The 21,127-nt window shown below is 50.1% G+C and overlaps 1 protein-coding gene across 13 annotated transcripts in view; it reads left to right on the top strand.

Annotated features, from left to right (window-relative positions):
- The window catches only part of TACC2 (transforming acidic coiled-coil containing protein 2), a 234,542-nt gene that overhangs the window by 153,573 nt on the left and 59,842 nt on the right, over positions 1–21,127 (top strand). The window contains exon 1 of one of the 13 annotated variants that reach the window (XM_070364034.1): positions 4,960–5,223. The exons of 11 other annotated variants lie outside the window; for them this stretch is intronic. In XM_070364034.1, the coding sequence (XP_070220135.1) occupies positions 5,156–5,223 (68 nt within the window). In that variant the 5' untranslated portion in view covers positions 4,960–5,155. Of the gene's footprint in view, positions 1–4,959; positions 5,224–21,127 lie in introns of those variants that run through there. One more of the 13 variants, XM_005890159.3, reaches the window with a different exon arrangement.

Genomic DNA, 21,127 nt, shown 5'->3' with positions numbered 1-21,127 from the left:
GTGGAATCTCTAATTGTTCTAGAAATGATGGGTGCTTTCTTGGATTTATGTAGGTTTCTAGGATGTTTTGGGGACATCAGTAGGAGGGTTGGCAGTGGAGCCCATCTAAGTGGGCTTAGCCTACCTTTAGCATCCTAGAATATGCATGCTCTGGTCCAGAGGGCGACAGAGGGAGGGACCTCAGGGTCTCCCTGGTAGCTCAGTGGTAATGAATCCACCTACCAATGCAGGAGACGCAGGTTCCATCCCTGATTTGGGAAGATCCCTTGGAAAAGGAAATGGCAACCCCACTCCAGTATTTTTCTTGCCTGGGAAATCCCATGGACAGAGGAGCCTGGTGGGCTACAGCCCATGGAGTTGCAGGAGTCAGACACGACTTAGCAACAAGGGCCATGGTTAGAAAGTCTGGGCATCCCTGATTTGGTGGAGAGAGGAGGTGCCCTGTTGTGGCGGCCTCTGCCCCTCCCAGGGTGGCCAGGGTAGAGTCTGGAGTGTGAGCTGGGCATGAAGAGGCGGTAAGGAAGGGAGGAGCGGGCCCCTGAAAGCAGCGGTCTGGGAAGGAAAGTCGGGATGAAGCAGAGCGCACTGATAGGTTGTCTGCAGCCTCAGCTCCAGCCAAGGGCCTGGCCCAAGTGAGTGCTCAGTGCAGGTTTGAATACACTAGGGAATGTGTGATTGCAAGGCTAGCTGCTGGCATTTTAATAATTTGGGGTGGAATCTGTGCTTTCTTATTGTGCAAACCCATTATTTAGCTTCCTTGGCCATCACTTGGGGTGGGGGTGGGTGAAGAAGAGAGGATTTGGAGGCAGTAAACAGGCCAGAGTGGGATGTAGCCAGTGGTTTCTGAGCTATCAGTGGTTCCTGTGGATAACAAGAACCCAGGAGCTGGGTTAAATGGCCCTGAAATTGTTTCGAATTTCCTTGGTCTAACTTGGAGAGTTGTTTCTTTCTTTCTTTCTTTTTTTTTATCTTTTCCCTTCTTGTTAGTTATTCTTGGTCCCTTAGCCCTGTATCTTAAACAGCCTGTCTTGGTTGGTCCGCTTGGGCCGCTATAACACAAAGAACTTGAGCCGGGTGACTTCAACAAAAATGTTGATTTCTCACAGTTGTGAGGCGGGAAGTCCGAGATCAGGGTGTGAGCATGGTCGGGTTAAAGAGAGCCCTGCTTCTGGTGTGCAGATGGTTGCCTTCTTGCTGTGTCCTTGAAATGGCAGAGAGAGAGATTATGTGTCTCTTTCTCCTTTGGTCGCTGTAGTTCTAAGTCGTGTCTGACTCTTTGCGACCCCGTGGACTGTAGCAAGCCAGGCTTCCCTCTCCTTCACTGTTTCCCAGAATTTGCTCAGATTCATGTCCATTGAGTCGGAGATGCTAGACACTTGTGACTTAATCTAACCTAATTACATCCCAAAGGCCCCCTCCGGATACCATCAAATTGGTATCAGGGCTTCAGTATATGACATTTTGGGGGTAGATACATTCAGTCCATAGCATGGCTCTTTTCCTCTCTAATCACTCCCCCTCTCCACGTTTTATACGTTTTCCTTTTTTTTTTTTTTTTTTCCTGTAGGCTGAATTACTAGATAACCAAGCTTGTTTTATTATTATTATTTTTGGGCTGCACTGTGTGGCATGCAGGGATCCGAGTTCCCTGACCAGGGATCAAACCCATGCCCCCTGCAGTGGAAGTGTGTCGTGTTAACTGCTGATTGCCAAGGAAGTCCCCAGGCTTGTTTTGAACTGTGTGTAAAGTAAACCATCAAATGTCTTAAATGAGAGTCTGAAAAGTTCTTCCAGAAGTTTATTATACAAACTAGTAACGCATGGATTTCAGTTGCATTGACCTCAACGGCATCCAGATTGTTTTTCCACTGGTTCTTGGCCATGTTGTTAACATCACTGCGATGGTGTCAGTGACACACAAATGAAGTGTCACTAGGTCGTAACTTTACGATTGTTGAGATTCTAAATAAAAGCCCTTCGCTGCAATGCCCCCTCATTATCTATGTGGTGCTGTGCTTAGGGAAAAATGTTTCTAATAAAGAAGGAAGGAAAATTAACACCGCTCAAGCACCAGTTAGTCCTGGTCCCGGGATTTCATATATATAATTAGGTTTTCCTAATACTCTGCAAAACAGATGCTTTCTCTCTCTTGCCAGCTGAGGAAGCAGTGGTTCAGTACCGTCAAGCATTTGGCTCAAGGCCACACACCAAACGAGGGAGAGGTCAGGATTTGACCTCCTGTCTCATTTCAAAGCCCTCTCTAGTTATTGCAGCAGACCCCTACCTGTTACGGATCAGGACACTTGGAAGGTTTGGTGCTTTTCTGTATCATGAAAAAAATGAGCGGATGAATTCTAATTGTTGTTTCTCATTTTTTCCCTGTGTATTTTCCTAGGGCTGGGTTTGGCTACAGGCCATAGATACCATCAGTGCCCAGGGAAGTGGTCACTTTCCTCAAAAGGTGAAGTCTAGGTTTGTTGTTCTTTGGTCGTTAAGTTGTGTCTGACCCTTTGGGACCCGGTGGACTATCGAACACCAGGCTCCTCTGTCCTCCACTGTCTCCCTGAGTTTGCTCAAATTCATATCCATTCAGTCAGTGATACTATCCAAGCATCTCATCCTCCGTCGCCCCCTTCTCCTCCTGCCTTCAGTCCTTCCTAGCCTCAGGGTCTTTTCCAAAGAGTTGGCTTTTCACATCAGGTGGCCAAAATATTGGAGCTTCAGCATCATTCCTTGCAATGAACACTCTGGGTTGATTTCCTTTCGAATTGACTGGCTTGATCTCCTTGCTCTCTGAGGGACTCTTTAAGAGTCTCCTCCAGCACCACAATTCAAAAGCATCAATTCTTCGGTGCTCAGCCTTCTTTATGGCCCAACTCTCACATCCGTACATGACTACTGGAAAAACCATAGCTTTGACATAACGACCTTTGTCGGCAAAGTGATGTCTCTGCTTTTTAATATGCTGTCTAGGTTTGTCATAGCTTTCCCTAAGTTAGCACTTAGGAAGTTTTCAGCTCCACGTGGTAAGGTTCTTTGGACTTCTAGCTGCATATGAGGCCCAAGAGTTCTGTTTTCTGATGAAAAAACGAACCCTCGGGGTGCTGGGAATGACCAGATGAGCAAAGCTCAGAATCCCTGCCACCAGGTGACTCCGGGCACTGATTGTGAGTGACAGGTTATGGGAGGTGCTTTCAGGAGCAAGCTTCACCCGGCCACCCCCTGACAGTCACCTTCTCTGCAAGACTGACGGGATCATTAGCTATTTTCATATAAATTCGAAAAAGTCAACCTTTTCAATGTAGCCTGGACATTTCATGTGGTTGCAGCCCAGGAAACAATTTTGACTTTCTGGGTCTCTGTTTGACACTAATTTTAAATATCAGCAGAGGAAAGTCAGCCCACCATGAAGCTCTGGAACCATCCTGAGATTTGAGTCACAACTTCAAAAGTAGCCGTCCAAACATCCTCAGCCACAGTTTTAGGAAACACTCAGTATGTGGAGGACATTTCAGAATGTTTTGAGCAGTTTTGTTTCCATTTTATTTTTGTTTTGGCCACAAGTTACATGCATTTTAGGCTGACTCTAAAGAAATGCTGGGAAAATGAAGATGAGTTTTCAACTTACACATCAGATGTGCTCAGTAGCTCAGTCTTGTCCGACTCTTTTGTGACCCCTTGGACTGTAGCCCACCAGGCTCCTCTGTCCCTGGGATTTCCCAGGCAAGAATCCTGGAGTGGGTTACGTTTCCTCAGAGGTTCCGCTTTAATTCCATTGTGAGTCTGATTGGACCTCAGAATGGGGATGGACCGTCAGTTTCCAGGTGGGCCCCCAAACCTCCTGAACCAAAAGGAGTTGAGTAGCCTGCGAGGAGGCCCAGGAGCCCAAGGAAGTCTGCAGGGTTTGGGAGCAGCCAGAGCTGGGCGAGGGGGCCTGGCTAGCCGGGCACAGCTTGCCCCAGCAGAGGAATCGGGGTGGGGGCTGGGGGCACTGAATGGGGTGTCACAGACATTCCTGCAGGCCCGGTTTGGGCTCAGAATCACGGAGACAGATGGTTAGATCGTGTGTCATGGAGAGCTATCTTTCCCCTGGACACTCTTGTGGTCTTAAAGGCCTGACACGGATGGGCCCTCTCAGCTGGCCTGACCTCTGACGGTTGGGAATGAGCCTTTGCAAGGGGCGTCTCCGTGGAGCCTCCTGTGGTGGCTAAAGATGGGGGGTGCTTCAGACTCCGTAGCAGGCTTTCCCAATCCGCCCTACCCCCAAACTGTGTCCTTGGAGGCCGGACCTGGGCTCAGGTGAGGTGGGGAGTGGGGGTGGCAGGGGGGAACCCGGGAGCCAGGCCCTCGCATCTCCCTGGTACAGGCCTCAGCCTGAAGAAGGCAGAAGCCACCGGGACACTGCAAGTGTCTAGCACATTTTCCGCGGCAGCCTGTTTACCTGCCCGCCCAGCCCTGGGAGAGTCCATTGCCTCCCTCCGGGAGGGGTGAGCCGGCCGGAAAGAGGATACCCTCCCCCGCCCCCCACCATGGTTCGCCTGGCCGGGACCACCGCGGCCCTACCCCCTGGGGCCCCCGACTCCCGGGTCCGAAGTGTATTTGCATTTCCAAGCCACACAATGCCGGCGATCGGGGCGAGGCTGCGGAAGGCTGGGGGAGGCGACTCGGGGCTAGAGAGGGAGGGTCTTCGCCCGCCCTCCCCCTGGCCCGGTTTCCCGAGCCAGCGCTGGAGCTTTGTGAAGATGCAGGCGTCGGGGGCTGCTCGCGGATGATGACATCACCGTGTCCTACGCGGGAGCCGAGCTGCCGGGGGCTTTAAGAGCAGATCCCTTCGGACCCCGCCGGCGCTCACGCTCACACTCGCGCGCCCCGGGCAGAGCCGCGCGCGCCGGCCACCCTCGCGCACACACTGGGGGCGCGCGCCGGCCACCCTCGCGCGCACACCTCCGCGGCGCTCGCTCCCCGGGCTCCGGCTCGGGCCCCGAAGCCGCAGCTCCCCGCCGCCGCCGCCGCCGCCCCGGATGCCAGCAGCTGCTCCCATCTGCAGTGCAGCAGCCCCGGCCGCAGGCCGGCCCAGCCCGGGCTCCCGCTGGAGGTACCGTGCCAGGACGCTGGCCCTGCTCGCGGCTAGCCTGCACTCCAGGGCGCAGCGAGGATGGGAGGGTCGCAGTCTCTGCAGCCAGTCCCAGCCAGCGACCTGAACCAGGAGGCTTCCGAGGCAATGTAAGTGCTCCGCCCGTCGCCCCGGAGGGCCCCCCGAATCCTCCCAAGAGGAGAGGGTGCTGGGGCTTTGTTAGTATCCTCTCACCTGATGCCCCGTGCAGCCTGGAGCTGGGGCTGGCCCTGACGTTCTCGGGCAGCCTAGCGTGGTTTTTACCTGGTGGCTCCCCTTCTAGCGTTTCGCGCCCCGCTCTGGAATGAGCATCTGGCAGCCCCTGGAGATTCCTGGGGGCAGAAATGACCCCCCTGGAATTTGATGGTTGTTCAGCAGCCCAGTGCGTGCTTGGGGGGGCTTCTCCCTGCATCTTAACACCGCACCCCCCCGGCACAGTGGTATTTCCTGCAAAGGGAACAGCCGGGCATTAACAAGGGCCTCATGGGAAGAATCCTTGAGGGTGGCAGTGCCGTGCCCATGGAGACAGACCAGTTTAGGGGCAGCCACTCACATAGCTAGCTAGACGGATGGCGTGGAGCTTCGTCGCTAGACGTCCAGTCGGGTTAATCCAAGCGTCCACACACTGACTGGTGAACACCGGAGGACAAGGCTGCTCGCTATTATTAGTAAAGCCAGCCAAACAGTCTCGTCGTTGGTCCATTGGTGGAAGCAGCATTTGACTGTGCATCCAGTTTCTGTAAACCAAGAGCCAGTGGGGCCTTTATACTGGATGGGTGCTTATTAGGGTTCCCGTTTTTAAATGGTCATCTCCATTACCCACCTGGGCCTGTCTGGAGGATGGGGCTTATTGAATAGATCTGGCTGCAGGTCATCCCCTCCTTACCTGCTCTCCTTTCCCAAAGAGAAGAATGTGTTTCAGAGAAGTGTTGTGTGGGGGTTTGGGGGTGGGGAGGCAGTAAAGTGGTCATGGGAGCCATTGATGTGTAGACGAAAGGACTCCAGGGATTGGTCTGTGTGTTGTAGTAGGGACGCGGGGTGCCATGTGGGGCTTCCTCACTCGTCCCTGTGCCTGGGGTTTCAATGAGGACCTGGCTCAGTGTGGTGATGTAATGCTAGGCTGAGCCTCGTGGTTTTCCAGGCTCCAGCTCTTTAGCAGCGAACCATTCTGAAGAGTAGGTGTGCACCGATCATTTGTCTTTCTCCTTGTAGCTCGAGACAGCATCATCTTACAATGGAGGTGCGTCGTGTTGGAGGCTTTTCAGTGCCACGAGCCCTGCGCTTTGCCTGCCCTGGTTTTCGTTCGTGTGTAGTATTGTTCGATGCATGGAAATATGTACTACCACCCGGGACTTGAGCCTAAGCCGAAAAGAACAGTTCCAACCTATTTTTGAGAAGTCTCTAAACTGAAAATCAGTTAAAGAGTGGTAGGCGCTAATCGGCTACTGAGCTAGCTAGCTCTCAGGGCTCAGATCTGTCTAAAAGCTTTCGGGAGACACGAAAAAGATACTGTGACCATGTGTTTGGGAAAATCCGCTCCTCAGCCATAAGGGATTCAGCTCACGTGTCCCCAGTGTCCCCGCCCTCTTTCCCAGTTGAGTTAATAAATGACCAGGCTTCTGTTGGCTGAGGGCTGAGTTGGGAGAGATTCTGTTAGATAGAAGCTGGGATAAGGTGTCCTAAGTCCACCCTAGGGGGATGTTATCATTGTTTTAGTCACTAAGCCGTGTCTGACTCTTTTGTGAGGCCATGGACTGTAGCCCTCCAGGCTCCTCTGTCCATGGGATTTCCCAGGCAAGAATACTGGAATGGGTTTCCATTTCCTTCTCCAGGGGATCTTCCCAACCCAAGGATCGAACTCACATCTCCTGTATTGGCAAGCAGATTCTTTACCTCTGAGCCACCAGTGAAGTGTGTGTTAAGTTGCTTCAGTCATGTCTGACTCTTTTGAGACTCTGTGGACTAGAGCCCACCAGGTTCCTCTGTCCATGGGATTCTCCAGGCAAGCATGCTGGAGTGGGTTGCCATGATTGACCCAGGGATCACACACATCTCTTATGTCTCACTGCATTGGCAGGGGGGTTCTTGACCACTAGCGCCACCTGGGAAGCCCACCTACCAGGGTGTTTAAATAAAACTGCAGGCCAAATGGCCACGTTGTAATGGAAGCTCCTTCTCAAATATTGCCTGGATGAGCCGGTCCACGTGTACTAGCCAGAGTCTTCTCTCCTTGAAACTATTTCTGAAATGTCTTTAAATCTTTAAGATAGTGTATTTACTCCTTCACAGAATCCACCCTCCATCCCCTAACACTTTTGTTTTTTAAAAATGGAGAGAGTGGAAATGATTGGGGCTGGTTCCATACCTGGCAACTATTCTCTAAAATCGCATCTCTGCTGTCTGAATAACTGGGAGTTTTTCTACTATCCATTTGCTTATTTCCAGTCTAGAGATTTTAAGAAGTGTATTAAGAGAGTGCCTTTCCGTGCACCTAAAGTCACATGCTTGTGAAGAATAATAAGGCAGGGTAGCCATGTGTGGTCTGTGGCAGGAAAGAAGCTTCCACTGAAGGATAATGCTGTCAGGGCTGCAGGAGTGGAGAGGAACTCAGGGAGCACAAGCTGCCTTGGCGGGGTACAGTCCATGACAGCTGGTAACTAGACTGAACCTGTGTCTCTTTTTCTATGATGGTTCCCTGTGAAAGAGCAAATCAAGGAGGACCTGGGTAAGAGTGAAACCGAAGACGGGGATGTTTTAAAAGTCCCTGCAGAATATTTTCTCTTTTAGTTGCAGGATTTCTGTGCTTCTGCGTTCAGGTTTGGGGTGCCTTTGGGCAGCTTTTGTAGCCCCAACTGATAGCTTCATTCTGTCCCTGGAGAGCAGTAGAATAAGAAAGGAGGAAGAGGGGGAGTCCTGTGTCTCCCCTCTGGGGTGCAGCAGCAGACTGGAGGTGCAGGATGGCACATGGGGTTGGGAGGGGAGGCGGGGATGGAGGTTCACGTGTTGAAATCCCTGTGACTCCTGGGATGGTCCACTCCTCCTCGGAGGGCAGCATCACCCTCTGCTTTGCTTCTTAGAAAGGCAGAATCAAAGGGCCCACCTTTGAGTCCAAGTCAGAATCTCCATTTACCCAGTGATTTGTAAAGACGCCTGGATGACTTTTAGGCCGGAAAGTTTGAGAAGCCCTGAGCTTCTCCATCCGGGTGAGTCCCTCCATCTGGGTTCCTGAGAAACTGCTGGACACTTCTCTAACTGCCGCTTTCTTATCTGGAAAAGAAGTTCTGGTAGCAATAGTAGCCTTTGTTTCCAGATAGAAGACGGCGGGGGCAGGGGGGCGGTGGGGGGGAGTCAGGGAGAGGAGAATTCCACTGCAGAAGACACTTCTCAGCACGGACGGATGGGACACACACAGGAAAGGGACGGGAAGTACTTGAGTCAGTGTGATCTGAGTCCATCGATTAGACCCCGCCGCTGTGCCCCCTTCCGCTGCAGCCCCTCGAGGCTGGGCTTCTGCTAAGAAAAGCAGCGTGAAGTGCTCTGTCTTTAGTGTAGCCAGAGACCCCCATCCCGGGGGCTCCCTCCGCTTCCTGCAGATCCCACACCCTGGCTCTGCAGGGACAGCAAGGGCCATCAGCATCTGAGGGTAAAAGTGGTGCTTGTATGGGCGAGTTTAGCCTGCTTCGGCTGTGGCACTGCTCATGACCCCCAAAAAAAAAAACCAAACCCAAAATCTCAGATAGGGAAACTGCTGCCTGTGTGGACCCGTGAGCAGCAAAATAGAAGGGCCAGGAGGGATGGCGGGAAGTGATGAACGATGAAGCAACAGGCCACAGTGATTGATGAGCAGGGAAGGGAAGGTTATAAAGACAGCGGGGAATACAAGCAGAGGATTTATGCTTAGATGTCCAAGGAGAGGATGTGGCATTTGCCAAGACAAGGAAGTGGAATTTAGGAGCGCATCTGGGGGAACGTTGATGAGTTTGGGCTGGGATCGGAATTATAGCTGAGAGAGTGCCCAGGACCCGAGAGGCCCTGGGCGCCAGCTGCACCAGGAGAGTGCTTCTGGGATGGGGTTGGAGCTCTCTGGGCGGCTGTGGTCACAGATGGGAAAGTGGAGTTTTGGTCTTTCCCATCCTCGTGTGGCTCCTCTCTCTCTCAGTCTGGGGGCTGTCGAGAGGGTCTAGCGGCTCCGAGCTTGCCCGGCCTGCCTCTTAGGGCTTCTCAGGGGTGAGGTTCTGTGTCTGTGAAGACCCTGAGAAGACAGAGGCACCAGTCAGCAGGAAAGGCAGGAATGCTTCTGCATCTGAAAATTGCCAGCATGTCTGTTGCTCAGAAGCCCAGAAAGGGCTGCTGGGGCTCCTGGCAGGAGCTTTCTTTAGGTCTCATTGGATTTCTTTCAAAGTCTTACTTCTTAAGGCGACCCTTGGCTAAGTCATTTAGCTTCAGTGACAGCATCTTGACTGTGGGCCTCTCAGTTCTTAGAAGCAGATACTTCACTTTGGATATTATGGTTGGATGAAAGGATGAGCCGTTTTCCCCCGAAACTGAATAAGCTGTAAAGTTGTTTGTAGAATGGGCGTTGCCTGAGTCCCAAAGGTGCTGTCTTAGTTCAGGTTGCTGTAACATAAAATACCACAGAGGACACGGCTTAAACAACAGATGGGTATTTCTTATAGTTCTGGAGGCGGCAGAATCCAATGTCAGTGTGTGGTGAGGACCCGCTGCCTGGTTTATGGACGGCTGTCTCCTTGTCCTCATCTTGTCCTCAGACATCAAGGCAGTGAAAAACAGCAGAGCAAGCACTCAGGTTCTCTTCTTACAAGGGCACTGATGCCCTTATAAGGCTCCAGCCTCATGACCTGCTGCTGCTGCGTCACTTCAGTCGTGTCCGACTCTGTGCGACCCCATAGACGGCAGCCCACCAGGCTTCCCGTCTCTGGGATTCTCCAGGCAAAAACACTGGAGTGGGTTGCCATTTCCTTCTCCGTTGCATGAAAGTGAAAAGTAAAAGTGAAGTCGCTCAGTCGTGTGCGACTCTTCGCCACCCCATGGACTGTAGCCTACCAGGCTCCTCGGTCCATGGGATTTTCTAGGCAAAATTACTGGAGTGGGGTGTCATTGCCTTCTCTGACCCTCATGACCTAGAAAGTAGTGAAAGTGAAGGTCGCTCAGTCCTGTCCGACTCTTTGCGACCCCATGGACAATAAGTCCATGGGATTCTCCAGTCCAGGACACTGGAGTGGGTAGCCTTTCCCTTCTCCAGGGGATCTTCCCGACCCAGGGATCGAACTGGGGTCTCCTGCATTGCAGGTGGATTCTTTACCAACTGAGTTATGAGGGAAGCCCCCTCATGACCTAATCACCTCCCAAAGGCCCCACCTCCTAATACCATCACATTGAGGGGTAGAGTTTCAACATAACAAATTTTGGGGAGACGTAAGCAGTGAGTCCATCCACAGCAGGTACTTTTCCTTGGTTATCATTTCTGAATATCTCCATCATGGGCCCTGTGTCCAGAAGGATCTTGGCCCTTCCTATCTTCTCTCTGCTTATCTGCTGGCTTCTCTAAGGTGGGCCGAAGGCAGGAACATTCTGAAGCCATCCAGGTAGCTGCCAGTGATCCGGGGAGTGATGCCACCTGCTTCTGCTGGGGCCCTGGGCAGGGCATCTGCTGATGGCGGGTGAGCAGCTAGGATTGGGAGATGGATTAAGTGACTGTGGGCAAGTGTTCGTCTAGGTCATTGGCTTCAGGGCACTCTCTGCATCAACCCTCTGTCCCTGTCTTCATGTTTCTTCCTGCCATCAACAGCCTGTTTCTGTGGCTATAGTTCTGGTTGCCTAGGAACCAGTGTAGTCTGAATAGCCAATATGATTGGCTGTTCTTGCCAGATGGATAGCCTGAGCTGGGGCAGTGTTCCGGGGTAAGCAGAGGATGGTGAACAATTCTGTCCTCTTCCGCTAAGATTAATGATGAGGACATAGGCTTTGTAAACAACTTTTTTCCATGAAAACCAGTTGTTCATGGACTCATGCTTTTGTTTCAGGTTGGATGGGAGTCAGAGGGAGACTGGCTGGCCACAAAGAGCTGACTTAGAACCGCTCAGTATACATCCATTCTACGTTGGAAGTGGTGGCTTGGATGACACTGGCTCTGTTTGTATTTACAAATTCATTTTAGCAGTTGTTTCTAGAGAGCGGGTGGGTACTGGGTGCTTTTGCCCAACGTGGAAACAACGCCGGATGCTTTGAGAATGAAGAGCTCCTCTTTTAGCCTTGTTGAGTAGATTCAGGTGTTTCCCATTACAGACACACATCCATTACTGCGACCCAGGCACTTCTGCCCCCATTTTATAGATACGGAGACTGAGGGTACTCCATGCTTAAGTCAAGGGGTTGACAGGCACTTTCTGTGAAGGGCCAGACTGGCTTTGCAGGGTGTAAGGTCTCTCTTGCAGCAACTCAGCTCTGCCCTGAGAGTGTGAAAGCAGCTGCGGACAGTTAGTAAATCAACGTCCCAGTTACGCTTTAGTTACAAAAAGAGACAGTGAGTTGTATTTTGCTGGCACCTGATTGTATAGGGCTTTGGACCCGTGTCCTCACCCCTCATGACTTCATGGCCATTTATCAACACTAGAGTCCTCGAGTCTTCGGCCTGGGCCACCTTCTTTGTTTCTTTAAGACGTCTCCTCCACACTCATGGATATAGTACCATGATGTACTCAGAATGCCCCCGTTTATATCCTCCCGTGTTGTCTGAGCACCGTGCTTATCCAGCTGCTTACTTTGTATCTCCTCTAGGGTTTCTCATGGAGCTCTCAGGCCTAACTTGTCCAAAATAGAATGGATGACCTTCCTTGTATCAAAAACAAATAAAGTATATATAAAGTGACCCAGCCCTCACCCCAGTTCCCCATCTCAGCACGTGGCACGTCACCTCCCAGCTGCTCTGAGCAGAAACCTGGTGGTCAAGCCTTGTCCTTTTCCCTTACCTCCCTGTTTCCTAAAACAGTTCAGATGATGGTTCTTCACTGTGTCTGCTTGCTGTTGCTTTTCGTCTCGTGTTGGAGCCCACTAGCACACTGGTCACCTGTCAGTTCTCTGAACATTCAATGCCCACCTGCCCCGGGGCCTTTGCACATGCAGCAAGCTGTCTAGGAAGCATTCTGCCCTATGCTGGCACGGCCGGCTCCTTCCTCAGCTTCCATTCTCGGTGGATTTCCGTGCCCTCACTCTCTGGTGCAGTCCAGTAGAGCCTGTGACCATGGAAAGATCCTGTGTTCTCGTTGTCCCATATGGTAGCCACTGGCCACACTTGACTCTTGCACACTTGAAATGTGGATAGTGCATCCAAGAAACTGAATCTTTAATGTTATTTAGTGTAATTTAAGTTAAAATAACCACATATGGCAAGTGGCTGTTGCAGCAGACGGTCATCACAGCTCAGTCTTCACTCTTGTTTGAGGCCTTTGTAAAGCTTAGCGGAAGGCGGAGTTTCTTGATTTGTGTCTTTAACTGTTGTTATCAGGATGTGAGCCATGTGAGGGCATTGTCCTTGGGTTTTTTTTGTTTTTTTTTTTTTAGCTTTTAATTTATGTATTTGAATTTTCTCGAAGTATAATGAATGTATTTAAAGTGAAGTGAAAGTGAAGTCACTCAGTTGTGTCCGACTCTTTTCGACCCCATGGACTGTAGCCTACCAGGCTCCTCGGTCCATGGGATTTTCCAGGCATGAATACTGCAGTGGGTTGCCATTTCCTTCTCCAGCGGATCTTCCCGACCCAGGGATCGAACCATGTATTTAATTTCTGCTGTACAGCAAAGTGACTCAGATGGACGTATATTCTTTTTCATATTCTTTTCCATTATTGTTGCTGTTTGTTGTTTAGTTGCTAAGTCGTGTCCGACTCTTTTTTGACTCCATGGACTGTAGCCCACCAGGCTCCTCTGTCCATGGGATTTCTCAGGCAAGAATACTGGAGGGGGTTACCATTTCCTACTCCAGGGGATCTTCCCAACCCAGGGATTGAACCCAAGTCTCCTGCATTGGCAGGTGGATTCTTTACTTCTGAGCCACCAGGGAAGCCTTTTTCCATTGTTGTTGTTCAGTCGCTAAGTCATGTTGACTGTGCAACTCCATGAACTGCAGCACGCCAAACTTCTCTGTCCTTTGCTATCTCCCTGAGTTTGCTCAAGCTCATGTCCATTGAGTCAGTGATGCCATCCAACCGTCTCATCCTCTGTTGCCCCATTTCTCCTCTTGCCCTCCATCTTTCCCAGCATCAGGGTTTTTTCTGTTATTATAATTCTATTTGTTTATGCTTGTGTACCCACATCCCTTTTTTCAGTAAACAATTTGTTAAATAAATGAATGCATGAATAAATGAATGAATGTCTCACTAGCAAAAAGAATTCTAGGCATATCTGCTCCACACTGGGCTGTGCTAATGAGGGGCTTACAGGGGCAGGGAGAGACTCAGCTGGACCCTAGGCATTAAGGTTCTGTGGGACTTGACCCAGGAAGACAGCCGGTTCAACCCTCAACCTTCCTGTCACTACTGTGTGACACCTCAGGATCCTGCCAGAGCACCAGGTTAAAGGAAGCACATATGTGCGTCTTGCACAGTCGTTCAGCCACGTCCACCTCTGTGATACTGTGGACTGTAGCCCGCCAGTCTCCTCTGCCCATGGGATTCTCCAGGCAAGGAAACTGGAGTGGGTTGCCATACCCTCCTCCAGGGGATCTTCCTGGACCAGGGATTGAACATGAGTCTCTTCTGTCTTCAGCATTGGCCGGTGGATTCCTTACCACTGAGCCACCTGGAAAGCCCACATCCCTGCCTCAATGCTCCTGCAGAATATCCCAGCATGCACTGTAGCCTGCAGGCTACTCAGGTCACCATTGGACACGTACCATAGCCTTTTCCTCTCCCCTCCTGGATGGTTTGTTTCTCTTGGATGTCTGTTGTCTCCCAAACCTCTGTGCCCCTGAGAGTGTCTCTGTCCATCTCTCAGCTGGTCTCTTTTCCTTCCTTTCATCTCCTTGTCCATTTGGAAGCTGCTGCTTGCTAGGTAGATAAGGCAGAGCAGAGGCTTGCAGGGAAACTGGGCTTGGGCTGTGAGTGGCAAATTGCCTTTGTTCTCTCACTCTTTGCCCTGGCAAAGGAAAGCACCTCCTGGGGTCGGGAAGGTGGGCCTTGTGCACACTGCATCCCACGGCTGTGCGATGAATTACCTGTTGGAGAGGTGGACTTCCCGCAGGTTTTTTTGTACTTGCCAACCTTCCTTATTTAGAAGGAATGTTCCCTTTACTGCTTTCAATGTTCCCTGCTTTCTCCTTAAATGGAAGCAGCAGCAGCTCCTGGCTCTGGGCCGGGGAGGGTGGGGTGGAAACAGGTGGGGGTGGCCCTTCTGCCCAGGGTTTGCTCCAGCCCTGCTCTGAGGCGGATCCTAGCAGCTCTGTGTCCTTCTGGGACTGACTGCTCAGGCCAACTGCTGGACTCAGTTTGCAGTCAGTATCCCAGCTTCATTTCCTTCAAGGTGCTGCTGGAGTTCCAGAGCCTGAGAATTTTAGAGCTGGAAGCATCAGGATCTTAGATATCACAGGGACTTTTTCCTAACAGAAAGTTTGTCTCATGAGTGCATATCATTCATAAAATATCACTCAGGCCTTTCCTGCTAGTCACGATTCAGACTCAGTCAGGTAATCCTTTTAATCTTTTCCCTTTAACTTCCAATTTGCTGAAAAATATATATTTATTTATTTATTTTGGCGGCTTCAGGTCTTAGTTGCGGCATATGGGCTCTTTGTTGTGGCACGCAGACTTCTCTCCAGTTGCGCTTCTTGGGTTTTGCTGCTCCACGGCATTTGGGATCTTAGTTCCGGGACCAGGGATCAAACCTACATCCCCTGCATTGGAAGACAGATTCTTAACCACTGGACCACCAAGGAAATCCCTAAAACAATATATTTAGATAAATCATTTGGTGAACTGAAATCAGAGGTGTGTTCCCAGTGAAATCTCTTGAGAGTGCAAATTCTCTACCTGCTGAGAAAATGTAGTGGATAGTTTATTTGGGGATAAAAATGACTGACGGGGCCCTTGGTCCAGGCCAGTCTCAGCTTGTGTCTTTGCCCTCACATGTCTTTTTCTTTTCTTATTCCTTGCATCATCTCAGGGATGTTCCAGAGGTCAGTTTCTAAGGGAAACGGGTATTTACCTTGTTTATCCAAGTGGGAGGTGGCTGAAGTTCATCTACGTTGAATCTGACATTATTAAATACCCAGCCACTGTTAATTGAGGCCAGGGGAGAAAATCATGCTGGTATTTGCCAGCCCATGAGCGCTGCCCGCCCAGGAGGAGCCATCCTTTCTGCAACTCCCCACCCCCAACTCGCATGCAGCCTCCATCTTTAATGGGGTTTGGATCTGGATTTTGGGGACTTCGGAAGCAATTTGGATCAAAGAGGGCTGCAGCATCTGAGAGTTGCTCTTTTGTCAGGGCCTTGGTGGGATGCACTAATTATTCATTGTTCTCTTTAAAGGGACTCGCCTTTAAAGGGAGCGGTCTGGAAGTATTTTCCCTCCAGGAAGGAGGCAGGAGAGCCTGGCTTTACTTTGGGAACATCTGCACACATGTGGTCTTGCGTGGAATTTCCCAGCCCGACTTTGTTCAGAGAGGATCCTGTGACTGTGTTCATTTCCTTTAATGCCCGAGGGGAGAAAGACTGACCCTGAAGACACTTCCCTGCCCAGCAGGGCTGCTGGGGGAGTGAGGTCAACACTCATGGTATCGTCTCCAAGGAACTCTGCTCCTGGGGAGAAGGAAGAGGCAGGGCTGCCCAGAGAGTGTGTGAGAGACAGATGGTGGGGGGTGTGGGTGGTGCAGGGGTCAGAATGGAACTCCAGCCCGAGTGTGTCTCTTTCTCACAGGGCTTTGCCTGTGGCCTCTGCTGGGCACCTTTGCTGGCACTAGGAAAACCAAAACTTCAAACTGACTTTAAGAAAGAGGGCAGGGAGAGATAAATTAGGAGTTTGGGATCAACAGGTACACACTACTATATATAAAATAAATAACCAACAAGGACCTACTGTTTATAGTGCAGGGAACTGTATTCATTGTCTTGTAATAACCTGTAAGGAAAAAGAATCTGAAAAAGAATGTATATAGATGTGTATGTAACTGAATCACTTTGCTGTATACCCAAAACTAATACCACTTTGTAAATTATTAATATAATAACTATACTTCAATTTTTTAAAAATGGCTAAAACGATAAAGGTCCAGAGCAATAAATAAATAAATAGAAGGAGAGAAAAGAGGAAAGATGTTTCCTATAATTGATAGGTGGTCATTATCAGGATGGCTAAGAAAACAGAATCTCCTCCCCACTCCACTCCCTTCAAAAAAAAAAAACTGGACAAAACCCTGAAAAATTTAAAGCATCAGAGTTTGTAGCGTTTAGACTCTCGTTCTTTGATCTACAGCAGCTGAGTTCCTCCTGGAGCTGCCCATCTAGCCTTGGGATGCCTCATGGGCTATCAGCTGCTGGGGTTCGGACCCGGCTGGGCATTGAGGAGACGGGTTGGTGCTCTGGGCTGGTGCTCGCTTGGCCGATGAACTGACCTTCGGTGGCTCAGCCTGTGTCTGGGGCCCTAACAGGCGTGTCGTGGAAGGCAAGTCTGCCCCTGGGATGATTCCCGGGTGTTTTGGCTCCCATAGTTGAGTATTTTCAGGTCCCAGGGCCAGGCCTGGAAGAAGACCCCAGGCGCCAGGAGAGGTAAGGAGTAGGAGGAGCATGGTCATGTGTGGCTGGAAGCTTCTATCTGCAATTTCCCCAGAGACTCGCTGCTGCTGATGGTTCTGGGGGATACCCCGGGGTGGGGTCAGTGGGAAGGACCGCCAGGTGCGAAAGGCAAGGCCAACTCTAGGGAGAGGTGATGCTCAGCGTGCTGCCTTGACGATGGAGAAGCTGGACGTGAGGAGTGGAGAGGTGCTTGTTCTCCACGCCCCTTACACCCAACTGTTCCAGTAACAGATGAGGGAGAACAGGTCTGAGCCCACCCTGTGGACCATACACCATGATCGCTGACCCTGCTACAGGACATAGCTCTTATCACCCGCAAGGCTGTGCGGAATGGGGGCTGTCCCCAGCTGCCAAGGCCACCGCGGGATTGAGTTATAGCCCTGAGGTCACTGGCCACCTGGCTTCGAGACGCCAGGCTGAAGACCTCAGCCTTCAGCAGGGCTGGGGACGTGACAGAGCAGCGTTCCGTGTCTTTGGGAGATCTCTACGTATCTCGTTGACAGTGTGTCTGTGTGTTAGGAAGTGAGTCATCTTCTTCTCTTGTCTGGGACCTGGAGAATATAAGGTGGAGAGCACTGGATACTCCATGATAAGATGGGTGAGGGATTTCCCTGGCAGTCCAGTGTTTAGGACTCTACCCTCCAGTAGGGGCTGTGGGTTCCATCCCTGGTCGGGGAGCTCAGATCCCACGTGCCTCATCACCAAAATGCCAAAACACAGAACAGAAACAGTATTGTAACAGATTCAATAAAGACTTTTAAGATGAGTCACATCAGAAAAAAAAGATGGATGAGTGGACCTCTGGACATCCCTTAGACAAGCATCTCTTACGGGCTCAGAGGCAAGCGTTTGTGCCCATGGAGTCCTTGTTCTGAGTGACAAATACCCACCCCTTCTCACCCTCCTTTTGGCTCATTCTGAGGCATTGCTTCCAAGGCCTCAGTCAGTTCAGTCGCTCAGCTGTGTCTGACTCTTTGTGACCCCATGGACTGCAGCACGCCAGGCTTCCCTGTCCATCACCAACTCCCGGAGTTTACTCAAACTCATGTCCATCGAGTTGATGATGCCATCCAACCATCTCATCTTCTGTCATCCCCTTCTCCTTCCACCTTCAATCTTTCCCAGCATCAGGGTCTTTTCTAATGAGTCAGTTGACCAAAGTATTGGAGCTTCAGCATCAGTCCTTCCAGTGAATATTCAGGACTTGCTTTCCTGATTTCCAAGGCCTAAGGTGAAAATAGTGTCTAAGAGGGAAATTGAGGGTTTGTGGGGCCTCCGTCTTGAAATGGTGCTTAGGAAGTGTCTGATTATTTTTCCACATCTGAGTACTTTTCATTCTTTGGCCGAGATGCTCTTTTTCCGTCCCTGTAGTCTTTGTTGTAAGATTTCTGTTTACTCGAGGCTAGCGGCTGTGGAATGAGGATTCGGTTGGTTGGTTTTCATCCAGGAGTGTGAACTCAGCTGACCAGTCTCTCAGTGGTCCTGCTGATCCTCATCAACTGAGCCAAGCAAATGAGACCCTTCTGGTTTTTGAAGGAAGTGCGGGTGTGGAAATGTCTAGAGTCAGAGCTTTTCCATCTTAATTTTGGGCAAAATGTATCATTTTCTCCATTCATGCTCCCCCAGTTTTGTGAGGCAAGGCCTGAAGGAAATTTCCCGATTCTTTCCTTTTCTTCTAACCTAATCCACTCATGTGTCCTGTGGCCTCATCCATCCACATATCCTGAGACAAAGAAGAGATAAGCCTCTAGTTATTTATTCATCTTACATTAAGATTTTGAGCTGAAACCAGAAGCACAGGACTTTTACATAGCAGGAACCTTGAGATAATGGAGAACTTTGAGCCTTTGATGCAAGAGATTTGGAAAACAAAGCACAAAGCTGGCCTTTAACCTCATGCCCTAAAAATAAGAGAGGGAGGAGGCTGGAGCATGCTTGTAAGTGATTGGGCTTGAAGGCAAGATGAACAGAAATAACCGGTGACTGTGGTCGGATTTGTGCCATGTTCTGGTCCTTTTATCATGAAATTGAGTGTTTTGTGGCAAGAAGGCTAGCCCTGAGAGTCTATTTTAACCCAGTTGGCTTATTGTCACAAATTCCTTAACTCTGAGACAGTTTGCCTGTTTGATGAGGGAGATTGTGTTGTTCGTTGGAGCTTTGTTAACCAGCCTTGTCATATTTAAACTAGTTATATGACTCTGCTATTTTTATTATATCAACTGGTGTAAAAAATGATTCAGAGTCTCTCAAAGTCGAGAAAAACTCTTCCTTGTATCAGTTATGGTGCAATTAAAAAGACAGGTTTAACCAGAAGTTTTTGAAAGCATTCTCTGCTCCATTCCTGACAGCCAGCTCTGAACTTCCCACGGGCATCTGGGAAGCTCTGGCTACTGCTCATGACCATGGTCCTTGCTCATCTGCTGGCCTGAGCCCCTTCTTCTCTGGATTCTACTATCTCTTTGATGATCTGATCATCTCCCCCTCCTCCCACCCTACTTCTGCCGCTGCTGCTGTTCTCTGAACAACCACATGACCTTTTTTTTTTTAACCTTTTTATTTTGTATTGCAGCTTCCCAGATGGGTGTGGTGGTAAAGAATCTGCCTGCAATGCAGGAGACTCGGGTTTGATCCCTAGGTCCAGAAGATCCCCAGGAGAAGGGAATGGCTGCCCACTCCAGTATTCTTGACTGGAGAATTCCATGGACAGAGGAGCCAGGCGGGCTACAGTCCATGAGGTCACAAGAGTTGGACATGACTGAGCAGCTGACATAGCCTATTGAACAATGCTGTGATAATTTCAGGTGAACAGGGAAGGGACTGGGCCATTCAGATACACGTATCCATTCTCCCCCAAACTCCCCTCCCTGCCACAGAACGCTGAGTAAGTCCACGTGCGGTGCAGTAGGTCCTTGTTGGTTATCCATTTTAAATATAGAAGTGTGGACATGTCCATCCCAAGCTTCCTAACTATCCCCTCCCACACTGACAACCATATGTTCCTTCTCTTAGTCAGTGAGTTTCTTCAGAATGACCTTTTAGAAATATAAATCGGGGACTTCCTTGGCTGTCCAGTGGTTGGGACTTCGCCCTCCAATGAAGGGGATTCGGGTTCCATCCTTAATCTGAGAGCTAAGATCCCACATGCCTCGGGGCCCAAAACAGAACAGATTCAATAAAGACTTTAAGAATGGAAGTGAAAGTAGAAATGTGTTAGACGCTTAGTCGTGTCGGACTCTTTGCGACCCCATGAACTGTAGCCTGCCAGCCTCCTGTGTCCATGGGGATTCTCCAGGCAGAAATACTGGAGTGGATTGCTATTTCCTAATCCAGAGGATCTTCCTGATCCAGGGATCAAACCCAGGTCTACTGCATTGCAGGCGGATTGTTTACCTTCTGAACCACGAGGGAAGCCTTCAAGAATGATCTACATCAACAACAAAAAAACTTAAACAAACATAAAAACACGAGTCAAGGTGAGCTCTTGCCCTGAGTAGAACCCCGACCCGTGTCCAGCTCTTCAAGGCAGGCTTCTCCTCCCACCCACCCACTGTGCCCTCAAGATCTGGCGCCTTAGCCCCATTCCTTGCACTTGGCAAACTCCTCACCTCTGGGCACTTCATCTTGTGGTTCTCTCTGTCCAGAACATTCTTTCCCCAGCTCTGTGGGGTCTGGCTCCTTCCTCCTTCATGTCTGTCTCTAAGAAGCCTTCCTTCTAGGGAACGCGCGAGAGAGAGAAGCTCCAAGTGCAGCCCAGAGCCTGAAACAAACCAGTGTCAGCACGTCCTCTGTTTTGTTGATTGCACTTCCTCTCCCAGTGGCTGTGAACTAATGAATTAATTCAGTAAATATTCGAGGGGAGTTTCTTGCTTCATTTTACAATTCCTCGCCCACAGCCATTTTAGCAGTGCTGGTCTGGGGGCGGGGGTTGGTGTTAGGTGTGTGGGAAGAGCAAGAAAATCACACTCTTTTCTCATGACTCTGTAAACTCAGAAATCACTGGTACAGCTGTTCCCTGACTACAGGGGGCTTTAAAGAAAGAACACTACGCTTAGTGTTTCTCTAACTTATTCTAATTCTCTGAATTATGTTTAGGTGATGGATATAATGATCTTGGTTGTAGAATTTTAACACTTTGAGGACTGGCGAGGGTAAATGTGTTCTAACTTCCTGGCCTTGTGCGTGGCACTTTCCAGGTGTAAACTCACTTCC

This window comes from Bos mutus, chromosome 26 (assembly GCF_027580195.1).
Source record: "Bos mutus isolate GX-2022 chromosome 26, NWIPB_WYAK_1.1, whole genome shotgun sequence".
Taxonomy (NCBI): domain Eukaryota; kingdom Metazoa; phylum Chordata; class Mammalia; order Artiodactyla; family Bovidae; genus Bos; species Bos mutus.
This window is presented reverse-complemented; position numbering and strand designations above follow the sequence as displayed.